This window comes from Coregonus clupeaformis, chromosome 33 (genome assembly GCF_020615455.1).
Source record: "Coregonus clupeaformis isolate EN_2021a chromosome 33, ASM2061545v1, whole genome shotgun sequence".
NCBI lineage: Eukaryota > Metazoa > Chordata > Actinopteri > Salmoniformes > Salmonidae > Coregonus > Coregonus clupeaformis.
Window position 1 is genome coordinate 24139419 of NC_059224.1, and position 12187 is coordinate 24151605.

Consider the following 12187-nt stretch of genomic DNA (forward strand, 5'->3'; position numbering starts at 1 on the left):
ATTGTGAAAATTATGATATTGCCCTTTTAGTGTAAAAGCTGTTTGAAAAGACCGCCTAGAATTTCAGCCTGTTTTGGTGGGTTGGAGGTTTGACCTACCAGGCAGTAAATTAGTTAGTAGACCAATAAGAAAAAGAGTTCCAAACCTCTCTGCCAATAACAGCTAGTTTTCAGTTTTCCCCTCCCCACTCAGACCCCTCCTAGACAGCCCTAGCAAAATTCTTGCTTGAGAAATTGCTCTTTGCTAAGAAGCTTTTTTTGTTTCTTTTTGACCATTTTAATTGAAAACAATCACAGTAAGGTACTTATTTGTTACCCAGAAATTATTTGATATTGAGATTTAAATGGTTGCATTGGACCTTTAATAAGATTAGTCAACAGTGAATGAAAGTTGTTTTGCAACTGCTATATATCTGATGGAACAGGGACAGCAGCAGAGCTGTGTTCAGTACATTTTTACATTCTGGAACGTTCAATTGAATGGAAACGGTGCTGTACTGAACGACCAGTTGAAAAATGGGGAGGGGTTGGTTTGTGGGTTGGGGAATGCTGTCAGCATGGCCACTGCCCTTTAAATACGTCACTAATTGCTTCAAGCCACAGCTGGCCACACCCACCAAACAGGAGCAAATGTACCTCATGGTCTGTTCAAGAATGTACATGAACGGTTTGGGGAAAGGTGTCTTTCAATATAAACCGTTCCGCAACGTAACAAACTTTCAAGCTAATTGAATGCACCTCAGCTTTCTCCCTACCTTTCCTTCTCTGCTCTAGAAGGAAATTCAATGCATGCACCACCATTTGGTAGCAAACAGGTGAAGGTGCGTTCTCTGTCACACCTGCAACCAATTAATTCAAACGGACCAACCAGCTCACAATTCACAGTCGCATGCCTCTACCCTGTTAGGCTCGTAGAGATAGATAGAGGACTCTAGTGCCCAAAAGCCTGTTTTAGCATGGGAAGCACCATAGAGGACTTTCACCATTTTTAAGTAGTCAACTGGGTGGGACTTCCAATGGGTTAAGGAAGTATCACATGACCTGGATTCCATCCAGGTCATCAGTAGGGATCAGCCAATTAATTATACTTGTGAGCAAACAGTCCATAACTGCAGATGGCAGTAAATCACCAACCTTGACTTTATACCTGTTCAAACAACACACCAGGTGGCAGTATGCACCCTTTCAGTTCTTTTCCTGTAAATTTGTATTGGGTGGATCTCAACCGTGTGCTGTACTGGAGTGTGAGGCTAGTCATGGGCTCCCTATTCATCTCTTTCTTACTGTATCTAGCCCTGTGTTTCCCCCTACTGTTCTGGAGTGAGAATTCATTACACTTTGTGGGAGGACGGGACACTATCGCTCAACACAGCTTGTAACTCTTCTGCAGTAAAATGTCGTACATCCAAGTACTTCTCGGCAGCTGCCACCACCACAGCTATCTTCTGTGATTTATGTTCCATTTCTGCGGTACAGTTGATAACCACTAAGAATTCAACCATACTGAAGTACATTTTATTCCTATCACTCTCTATTGTCCTCGGCCCACTCACAGGGATCCTCTTAGGCTTCATCGCCCTGGACCTATCTGCATCTACTACTCTCTTCACTGCCTCAGCATATGACACCTTCTGTACTACTCTGATCCTGGCAACCTCAACCTGCCTTTCTCTCACCACACACTTCTGATCTCCAGCACCATGAGTACCCATACAGTTAACACACACAACCTCTTTCACTGGTAGGTAATACACAATCCTTTGTCTCATGCCCTCCTGTACACTTCTCACATCTAGGAATCTCTTTCCTACACACTGCTGCAACATGACCATAAGCTTGGCACCTAAAACACTGTAATGGGTTCAGGACAAAAGCTCTCATGGGGTACCTGACACATCCTAACTTAACTTTGTCGAGTAAAGACTCTGCATCAAAACTCAGAAGAACAAACAATGTCTTCTCTGTTTCACCATGCTCTCCACCAGGTCTGCGTAGCACCAAACGGCGGACGTCACATACACAGGGAATCTTCCATTTCAATTACTCCTCCTCAACACTTAATGCCACCCCAGTTATCACTCATTCCAACGACACCCTGCCTCGGAGAGCAAAGCAAGTCATAGTACCACCCTTTCAGTTGTTTACCAACTCAAAGAAGTAGTAGAAGAAGAACATTGCCTACTTCAAAATGGAGATGGCTTCAATGGAGCTGCCCATGCTCTCACAGACGCCATAATGGGACAGACACAATGTTGCGTCCTCTAACTATCTCTGTGTTAGGCTCATAGAAATATAATATATTTCCATTGTTAGGATACTTCGGTACTGTAACAATATTATCTTTACTAGCTAATTTCATAGACGACAGGAGATGTGCCTTTTCCCACCATTTATCAACCCGGAACCAACTTCGTGGAACACAAGCATAGCACTCCCCAGTCGCCGTCAGAACAGCATTGAGTGATGCACTGCAAATTGATTAGCTGACCATTTTCTATTGGTAGTCACTAGTTACCACAGCCACAAAGTCAGAAGGCCAGCCTACTCGACCAATCAGATGAGGGAATGTGATGACACGTATGCCGGCTCAGAAGGCTCACCTACCCGACCAATCAGATGAGGGAGTGTGATGACCCGTATTTCGGTTTGTGGGAAAAGCCTCATTTTCGAAATGGCATATCTCGAGTTCAAGTTTGAGGACCAAATAGAGAGATCGACGGAAGAAGTGCAATAACGCAGAAGCGTAAGAATGGTGCTGTTAAGATCAGAGATTCGTCTCCTGAGTATACACCTTCGTTCGATGTGTACATACAGTGAGGGAAAAAAGTATTTGATCCCCTGCTGATTTTGTACGTTTGCCCACTGACAAAGACATGATCAGTCTATAATTTTAATGGTAGGTTTATTTGAACAGTGAGAGACAGAATAACAACAACAAAATCCAGGAAAACCCATGTCAAAAATGTTATGAATTGATTTGCATTTTAATGAGGGAAATAAGTATTTAACCCCTCTGCAAAACATGACTTAGTACTTGGTGGCAAAACCCTTGTTGGCAATCACAGAGGTCAGACGTTTCTTGTAGTTGGTCACCAGGTTTGCACACATCTCAGGAGGGATTTTGTTCCACTCCTCTTTGCAGATCTTCTCCAAGTCATTAAGGTTTCGAGGCTGACGTTTGGCAACTTGAACCTTTTGCTCCCTCCACAGATTTTCTATGGGATTAAGGTCTGGAGACTGGCTAGGCCACTCCAGGACCTTAATGTGCTTCTTCTTGAGCCACTCCTTTGTTGCCTTGGCCGTGTGTTTTGGGTCATTGTCATGCTGGAATACCCATCCACGACCCATTTTAAATGCACTGGCTGAGGGAAGGAGGTTCTCACCCAAGATTTGACGGTACATGGCCCTGTCCATCATCCCTTTGATGCGGTGAAGTTGTCCTGTCCCCTTAGCAGAAAAACACCCCCAAAGCATAATGTTTCCATCTCCATGTTTGACGGTGGGGATGGTGTTCTTGGGGTCATAGGCAGCGTTCCTCCTCCTCCAAACACGGCGAGTTGAGTTGATGCCAAAGAGCTCGATTTTGGTCTCATTTGACCACAACACTTTCACCCAGTTCTCCTCTGAATCATTCAGATGTTCATTGGCAAACTTCAGATGGGCCTGTATATGTGCTTTCTTGAGCAGGGGGATCTTGCGGGCGCTGCAGGATTTCAGTCCTTCACGGCGTAGTGTGTTACCAATTGTTTTCTTGGTGACTATGGTCCCAGCTGCCTTGAGATCATTGACAAGATCCTCCCGTGTAGTTCTGGGCTGATTCCTCACCGTTCTCATGATCATTGCAACTCCACGAGGTGAGATCTTGCATGGAGCCCCAGGCCGAGGGAGATTGACAGTTATTTTGTGTTTCTTCCATTTGCGAATAATCGCACCAACTGTTGTCACCTTCTCACCAAGCTGCTTGGCGATGGTCTTGTAGCCCATTCCAGTCTTGTGTAGGTCTCAATCTTGTCCCTGACATCCTTGGAGAGCTCTTTGGTATTGGCCATGGTGCAGAGTTTGGAATCTGATTGATTGATTACTTCTGTGGACAGGGTCTTTTATACAAGTAACAAGCTGAGATTAGGAGCACTCCCTTTAAGAGTGTGCTCCTAATCTCAGCTCGTTACCTGTATAAAAGACACCTGGGAGACAGAAATCTTTCTGATTGAGAGGGGGTCAAATACTTATTTCCCTCATTAAAATGCAAATCAATTTATAAAAAATGTTACATGCGTTTTTCAGGATTTCTTTGTTGTTATTCTGTCTCTCACTGTTCAAATAAACCTACCATTAAAATGATAGACTGATCATTTCTTTGTCAGTGGGCAAACGTACAAAATCAGCAGGGGATCAAATACTTTTTTCCCTCACTGTACCTACATCTGCTGATTACAAACCAAGTCATATGACTTACAGGTCTTCATGCTCTGTTGAGAACCTTGATGATTTTGAAATGGAGTCTGATGGCAGTGGTGAGATCTTTGGGGTTGAGCCAGTCCAGGATGAAGTGGGCATACCTGCGGAGTGGATTCCAGCTTTTTGGCCTACCCATACATTGTGTCGGGCTGGGTGAAGGACAAACTGGGAATGGTTACATCTGTGAAAGTTTTGAGAAGTGGAATTGTTTAAATTTTGGGGGTATCCGTCTCCCAGAGGAAGTGGGCGCTTCGTCACGTGGCTCTGGGCTCAACCTGTGGTGTGCTTTGCTCTCCAGAGCAGGGTGCCGCTAAAAGTGGTGATCAGTGGGGTAGCGTTGAGTGTAGAGGTGGATCAAATGAAAACTAATATTCCTTGTGTTTCTGACGCCCGCCGTTTGGTGAGACGTAGACCCGGTGGCAATGGCGAGACTGAGAATACCCTGTCTGTCTTGTTGAGCTTTGACACAGAGTTTCTTCCTGATAAGGTCAGGTTAGGTTATATTTACTATTCTGTGAGGGCCTACGTTCTGAACCCGCTTTGGTTCTTTAGGTGCCAAGGATTCGGACATGTTGCAGCAGTGTGTAGAAGGGAGATCCCACGATGTGAGAAGTGTGCAGGAGGGCATAGAGAAAGTACTGTGTGTCAACTGTGGGGATCCCATGCAACTGGGATCCGACGTGGCCTGGGAGGGAGAGAGACAAGTTGAGATTGCCATAGTTCGAGTGGGGCAGTAAGTTTCCTATGCTGATGCAGTGAAGAGAGTAGAGGATAGCCCAAGGGTGAGTGAGTCGAATGGGAGCCCCCCAGTGAGTAGGCCTGAAGAGAGAGAGACAGAGAGGATGAGTTTTAGTAAGGTTGGATTTCTTGCATTTATAGCCATGGTGATCAACTGCACTGCACTGATGGAACAGAAAGCACAGAAGATAGATGTGGTAGTTTCAGCAGCAGATAAATATTTGGGTGTGAGAGATTTTAGTGCAGAAGATCTACAGGAAGTTTTGAGAGAAGGGCTTCCATTCTCCCAGGACGACAGCCTGGTGTAGGATCGTTTAGAGCCAAGTAGTGGGATGTGGTGTGTATAGGTGCAGGGTTAGATGGTGGTGCAATTACATTTTTTCCCATTCCCCTTTTCCCTTTATTTATTTGTTTTGTCACAATGTGGAATGCACAATTTGTTTGTTCAGATGCCATTTTAAAAACAATGTAGATATTGAAGTAAACCTATTTTGACAAGTAACTATGAGTAAGCGCAAACATCATGATAAGCTTGCAAGCTGAGTTTGAATAAGACATCCGATTACCACTTGCATTTAGAACGGTTAGTTTTAGACTAATAAATAACCAAATAATTGATGGATCACTAGATAAAATAAATGCATCTCTCGTTTGCCCCTGCAAGCGGGTCGACACACACGTCATCACACTCCCTCATCTGTTTGGTCGTTTCCCACGAACTGTAAACCGGCATGGATGACGGAGCAGGAGATTGACTGAACCCTCGAGTTAGACAGGTCAAGGGAAATGGGAAGATGGCGGAAGCGGATGACTCTGAATACAATGGCGGTAGAATCAAGGAGAATTTGAGTATTGTTCAAAATAATGGAAAACGGAGCAAAGTAGGGTACAGTGATGTGAATGACCTTTCGTATCTAGTAGGAGTACGGTTTGTTAATATGGAGCAGCTGAGCAGAGTACCAATATTGAAGAAACCATTTGAGTTATCCAAACTGGTGGAGAGAGTGCTGGGTAAAGTGAAGGATGTGAGGATCACGAGAGGCGGGCTTGTTTTGATTTTTTTGTGATTCTGCGGATCAGAAGGAACGTGCATTGTGATGTGTGTGTCTCTTTGGAACAGGGCACCCCTCAAGGGGGTTATATCTGGCGTTTCGTGGTAAATTGATTTGGAAGAGATTAAAAATATTCCTGGAGTGATCGAAGCACGTCGGATGAATCGAGTGGTGAATGGGGAAAAAGTGGAGAGTTTCTGTTCTTTTGTTTTTTGAAATGGAGTCTCTCCCTAATTAAGTGCGGTTAGGGTATATTAACAACAGAGTTAGAGCATTTATCCCAAGGCCAATGTGAACATTGTAAAGCTTTTGGTCATGTAGAAAGGGAGAAGCCGAGATGTATAAGATGTGGAAAATATCATATTATGTGTTATAAAAATGTCACATTGTAATTGCGGTGGGAATCATGAAGCCACGTCTTCTGAATGCCCCACAAGGGTAAAGGAGAATGAGGTGGCCAAAGTCAGGGTTGTACAAAGCATTTCATATGCAGTAGCTGTGAAAAGGGTTGAGGGGTTGAATGTTGCACCAGAAAAGTCCATGGTAGTGGATAGGCCTTCACTGCAGGCTGCAGGGGTTGTGTTACACCAAGAGGACCCTGACATTTTAAAGGTTAAAAAGGTGGACTTTGTGACCTTTATCGCAATGGTGATAAAATGGCACTGCCAAGGTGGAGAAAAGATCTAGGAAGATTGAAATCATTGTGATTGCGGCAGAGTGGTTCCTGGGGCTGAAAGATTTCACAGCGAAGGAGTTACATGGAATATTAGCAAAAGCCGTACCACCATCTCAGGTCCTAGAGCCTGAGAAGGGAGATATGGAGAACTAAAAGAAGGAAGAAGTGGGAGTTTTGTTTGTTTTGGCAATGTACTATTTTTATTCGGGTGTATTGTTATAATCACTATTAAGTAGGGATTTTTTTATTTAATTTTTGGTTTCAAACCATCCAGTTGGTGGCGGCAATATAACTTTTGGATGTAGTCCGCCATAAAACCCACAGAAGAAGCGGAAGAAGAAGAAGTAAACCGGCATACGCATCATCACACTCAGTCATCTGATTGTTTTGGCAATGTACTATTTTTATTAGGGTGTATTGTTAGAATCACTATTAAGTAGGGATTTATTTATTTTAATTAAATGTTTGGTTTCAAACCGTCCAGTTGGTGGCGCAATACAACTTTTGGATGTAGTCCGCCATAAAACCCACAGACGAAGACCGACATACGCATCAAAACACTCAGTCATCTGATTGGTCGAGTAGGCGGGCTTTCTGACTTTGTGGCTGTGGTAACTAGTGACGAACCCCCATTTGGTCCTCGATTAAACATTTTTCAAGACAAATGAACACAATTTAAAGTTGCATTTTCTACCTCAACTCTTAAGCCATGGCAGGGAACTTCTGGCAGAGCTCGCATTAGTAAGTATTATTTTCAGACGTGATGTATAAGGACTGTGTATGGCAAAGAAACTCCTTTGTTTAAAGGACTAGGAAGTTGGGAAGCTTGCTAGCTTAGCCCGCTTCACAGTAGCTAGCTAGCTAACGTTACTGTGTTCGCCCACTCTCATGTTAGGTCAATATTAGTGTAGCGGATAAACATTTTCAGCAGCTACCAATGCAATTCTAAGGGGTAATAAGCTAGTTATGAATGCTAAGATTTCTTTGTTGATCCAGCTAATTATTTATTGTGCCCATTTTGCGAGCTAGGTTGACAGCCTAGCCACACTCACACTACTAGCCGAGTGCTGGTCGGCAAGTCATTTTGTTTTGTTTCTTTTTGTCGCACCGCTCTCAGATTTCCCATCCGCATCGTTTTGTTGTTATGATACTGTGTGTGTATGTGATCGCTCGTTGTGTGATTCATTGTCTCCTCTCTGTCATTAGTCTGCAGTGGGTCCTGGACAAACAGGACCTGATGAAGGAGCGTCAGAAGGATATGAAGTTTATGAATGAGGAGGAGTACTGGAAACTGCAGATCTTCTTTGCCAATGGTATCTAAAGAAGACTCTTTAACTCTGTATTTCTTTTGATTCACACCTATTATGATACATCAGTGTGGTGGGAAAATGTTTTTGTGAAGGGAGAATTAGTTTACTGTTGGTACAATATCACAACATGTATTACCCTAAGGTCTGGTCTCATAGCACTCTGTTCAATAACCAGTAATAATGATCTTGTTTACATATCGTTTAAATTAACTAGTGTTTTGTATGGTTGCTTTTTGATGTGTTTGAGGTTAGATGTGCTCAGAGTTTGACGTATTGTTCTGTTCCAGTCATCCAGGCCCTGGGGGAACACCTGAAGCTCCGTCAGCAGGTCATCGCTACGGCAATCGTCTACTTCAAACGTTTCTATGCCAGGTGCTTATGCCGTTTTCATGGCAAGAACATTATGGAATTCTAAATGTAATTAGGGGAGCATTGTATAATAGCTTTTGGCCTCTTCCGAATCTCTCCCTCTCTCTTCCTGTCTCTACCTCTCTTTGCAGGTACTCCCTGAAGAGTATAGACCCGGTGCTCATGGCTCCTACATGTGTGTTCCTGGCCTCTAAAGTGGAGGTATATGGCCTGATTTCCCCTTCTTTCCGTTCCACTTTTCATAGTCTATGTAGGGGTAGGGTTAACTGCTCTGTAACATAATCTGTGTGGGAGTAGGGATGGGGTTAACTGCTGTATGATGTAGTCTGTGATGGAGTAGGATGGGGTTAACTGCTATATGACAGCATCATCAAAGCCTCTCTGTCTCTTCCAGGAATTTGGTGTTGTTTCAAACACTCGTCTTATCTCTGCAGCTACGTCCGTGTGTAAGTCAGGAGACGCGATCAAGCGTTTCCATTTAGATATTAGCTTATATTGAAAATGACATACACTAGTGCTGTGGTACAAAGGCTACATTCATTCTGATGGGTTGTGTTCATGTGATGCCAAATCTAACAAGTGTTTTTTGTTTTGTACAGTAAAAACCAGATTTTCCTATGCCTTCCCAAAGGAGTTCCCTTACAGAATGAACCATGTAAGTCTTACCTAACCTTACTATTGAAATAATTTAGGATGTGCTGTATAAACAGTTCTTAGGTGTAATAATGTAGTATTTATTATACAGTTATTAGATAGGATATCATTCATTGTTGTAGCTTGATGTTACGATTATGTTACATGGTGGTGGGACCAATCTCTTAGGCAACACACACTTACTATATTGTGGAATATTTATACACCACAATGAGTCCCTTACCGTGTGTGTTGTAGTTAGGTATCAGTATGTTGGTGTCAGCGGAGTCGCCACATTCCACTAGCAATCACATGCCTATGGTGGAACTCCCATCGCCGTGGGAGGGGATTTTGTCTGTGGTGCCAAGTGGGTAACAATGGCAGCGCCGGTTATTTATCTACTGTCTCCACAGAGTTGCCAGGACCCCGTTGGGGCTGTCCTAACACCTTGCCTGTCCAAAAGCTGTGTAGACTATTATTGATGCTGTTAGTACCAGATACTATTTCTCAAAACTATAGTCCAATAGAGAGAAGGAGGGTTAGGACTTGTGACTGTGAAACTGATATAGTTACTAAACTAAGTTTTTACTTTAACTGCTTTCCTCATTACAGATATTAGAATGTGAGTTCTATCTACTGGAGCTCATGGTGAGTATAGAATGCTTTGTCTCTCACAATACACTCCATGCTGGATCATGTCATCCATTTGTTGGATGGATGGATTAACTGATCTCGTGTGTTCCAGGACTGCTGTTTGATAGTGTACCACCCCTACAGACCCTTGCTGCAGTATGTGCAGGACATGGGGCAGGAGGACATGCTACTGCCGTTGGCCTGGTACGAGTTTTTCTTTGTGGTAGCATGTATTGATTTGATATGAAACTGTTGAAACACTCATGGTTTCCCCTTTCTTGGCTCTATAGGAGAATAGTGAATGACACGTATAGGACAGACCTCTGTCTGCTCTACCCTCCCTTCATGATCGCTCTAGGTAAGACTCCCTGTCGGACCGCTCACCTTTACTACTGGTAGATATTCAGCTCAATAAAATATAGGTGAGGTGTTACACTAAGTGTCTTCCCCCTGCATCCACAGCCTGTCTGCATGTTGCCTGTGTGGTGCAGCAGAAGGACGCCAGGCAGTGGTTCGCTGAGCTCTCTGTAGACATGGAGAAGGTAAGGCAACACCATACAAATGACATATTTCTCAATCAATCAGAGGGGAAAGCTGATTGTATGTATATAGATCCAGTTGCCTTAGGGATAATAGAGTACTGTGCAGTGACGTTTATTCCCGGCTCAGATTCTGGAGATCATCCGAGTCATCCTGAAGCTTTATGACCAGTGGAAGAACTTTGACGAAAGGAAGGAGATGGCTGCTGTGATTAACAAGATGCCTAAACCCAAGCCTCCACCCAACAGGTACTGAGATCTTTTCTAATCTCACCTCAATGTCCCAGCTATTGGCTGTTCACATGACACATCCACTTCCTGCCTAAACTAACTGTTTCCTGTTTGTTTGTGTACCAGTGAGAATGACCAGAGCTCTAATGGGAACCAGAACAACTCCTACAGCCAGTCATAGGCAATGGGATAGTATCCATGGACAGGGTGCAGGGGGAAAACTTATGTTGCACAATACCGTGGTGTGACATCAGAGACTAATCATATGTATTTCAGCTGATCAAATAGCAGAAGAAACAGGGTACCAAAAAAGCCCAAACCCTCTTTTCTGATATGGTTATCCCAACCAGAAGACCAAGTATGCACACGCTCAATCCGCCTCTGCTCATACGATAACTCATCAAAGAGATGACCACAGGAATGCTGGCATCAGTCAATCGGTGCCAGCAGTCATGTGTTGCCACGATACTCCATCTCTCAACAGTTAACCTTATGGACCTAAACCAAACTGCAAGAAACAGGAGGATGTAGGGAGGGACGGGGGGACTTTGAGTTGTGATAATCCTGACTTCCTTGAACTCTCTCAGGGATCAGTCATGTAATATGGAGCTCCGTGGGACCAGAGAAAACTTGACCATTAGTGAGTGTGTGTGATTGAGTGGCCCATTTGGTAGTGGCTTCATTCCTCAGGGAGAATAGTAGTCCTTTATACTGGTATCTGTAAGATGATTATGCCCTGTACTGTTTTAGATGCGATCTGATAGGATGTAAGGCTGTTGGATTGTTACCCGATTGGATGTCCTGCAATCTGAGGTCTACATTGATTGATTGGTTGCAGAGCTTAGCAGGGGAAGTCACGGGCGAGAATGTAATTTCCAGGGGTACACACTAGATTAAAATGTCTTCATTTACTGTTATATCTCCTGCCCAGCCCATCTCCAGCCTTTGCAAATAGCCTTACTCATACCTTTATTCCTTTGTTTAATCTTTTGTGTTTTGCTTGATTGAGCAAATTTGCATGGGTAGAAATCATGAACTGTATTAGCTAATAGTCTGCTTCAAGTAAAAGTGCTCAAATGTGTTTACTATCATGAATAAAAAAAGATGGAGCATATTGTGTAAGGACCACATTTATTTGTTGTTGGTGGGGAGGGAAGGTGGAATTTTAGCTGCGTGTTCTTTATTGCATATTGAATCAGTCCTCAACAAGCCAGGGTCCAATGTTGTTTTCTGTCTGCACCTGCCATGTATTTCATCAAATTGAAGTGTCACAATACCTTTGTGCATATTTACTTGTAGATATCGATATATTGTCTGTGCCGTAAATAATACAGTGGGAGTGATGTGTGTGGGGTTGAGTTTATGTCTGTGTTTGTGTGTGTCCAGAACCGGTGCTTGAATGCCTTACAAAATAAAGCTGCTTGTCAAGAGACTTTAGAGCACACTGTGTTTTGGGGAGTGTTCATTCTAATGGTCCCCTCTCTTTGGGGACATCCCAATAGTGAATTCCTCTCCTACTATATTTTGCTTCATATACACTGATGTGAAA

The 12187-nt window shown here is 43.4% G+C and overlaps 1 protein-coding gene across 1 annotated transcript; it reads left to right on the forward strand.

Moving 5' to 3' along the window:
• The first annotated feature begins 7507 nt into the window (after window positions 1-7507).
• Window positions 7508-12082, forward strand: ccnc (cyclin C). Its single transcript, XM_041860446.2, has 12 exons — window positions 7508-7664; window positions 8130-8236; window positions 8521-8605; window positions 8734-8803; window positions 8997-9048; window positions 9202-9257; window positions 9848-9883; window positions 9981-10072; window positions 10159-10226; window positions 10331-10410; window positions 10538-10656; window positions 10765-12082. The coding sequence occupies exons 1-12, from the start codon at window positions 7633-7635 to the stop codon at window positions 10817-10819; spliced, it is 852 nt and encodes a 283-aa protein (XP_041716380.1). The 5' UTR covers window positions 7508-7632; the 3' UTR covers window positions 10820-12082.
• The last annotated feature ends 105 nt before the right edge of the window (window positions 12083-12187 follow it).

Bases quoted from the DNA above. Each gene is read 5' to 3' on its own strand.
- ccnc (XM_041860446.2), top strand. From the start codon at position 7,633: ATGGCAGGGAACTTCTGGCAGAGCTCGCATTA. The intron at 9,258-9,847 runs GTAAGTCTTACC...TCCTCATTACAG, and splicing joins TCCCTTACAGAATGAACCAT to ATATTAGAATGTGAGTTCTA. The intron at 10,227-10,330 runs GTAAGACTCCCT...CTGCATCCACAG, and splicing joins TCCCTTCATGATCGCTCTAG to CCTGTCTGCATGTTGCCTGT.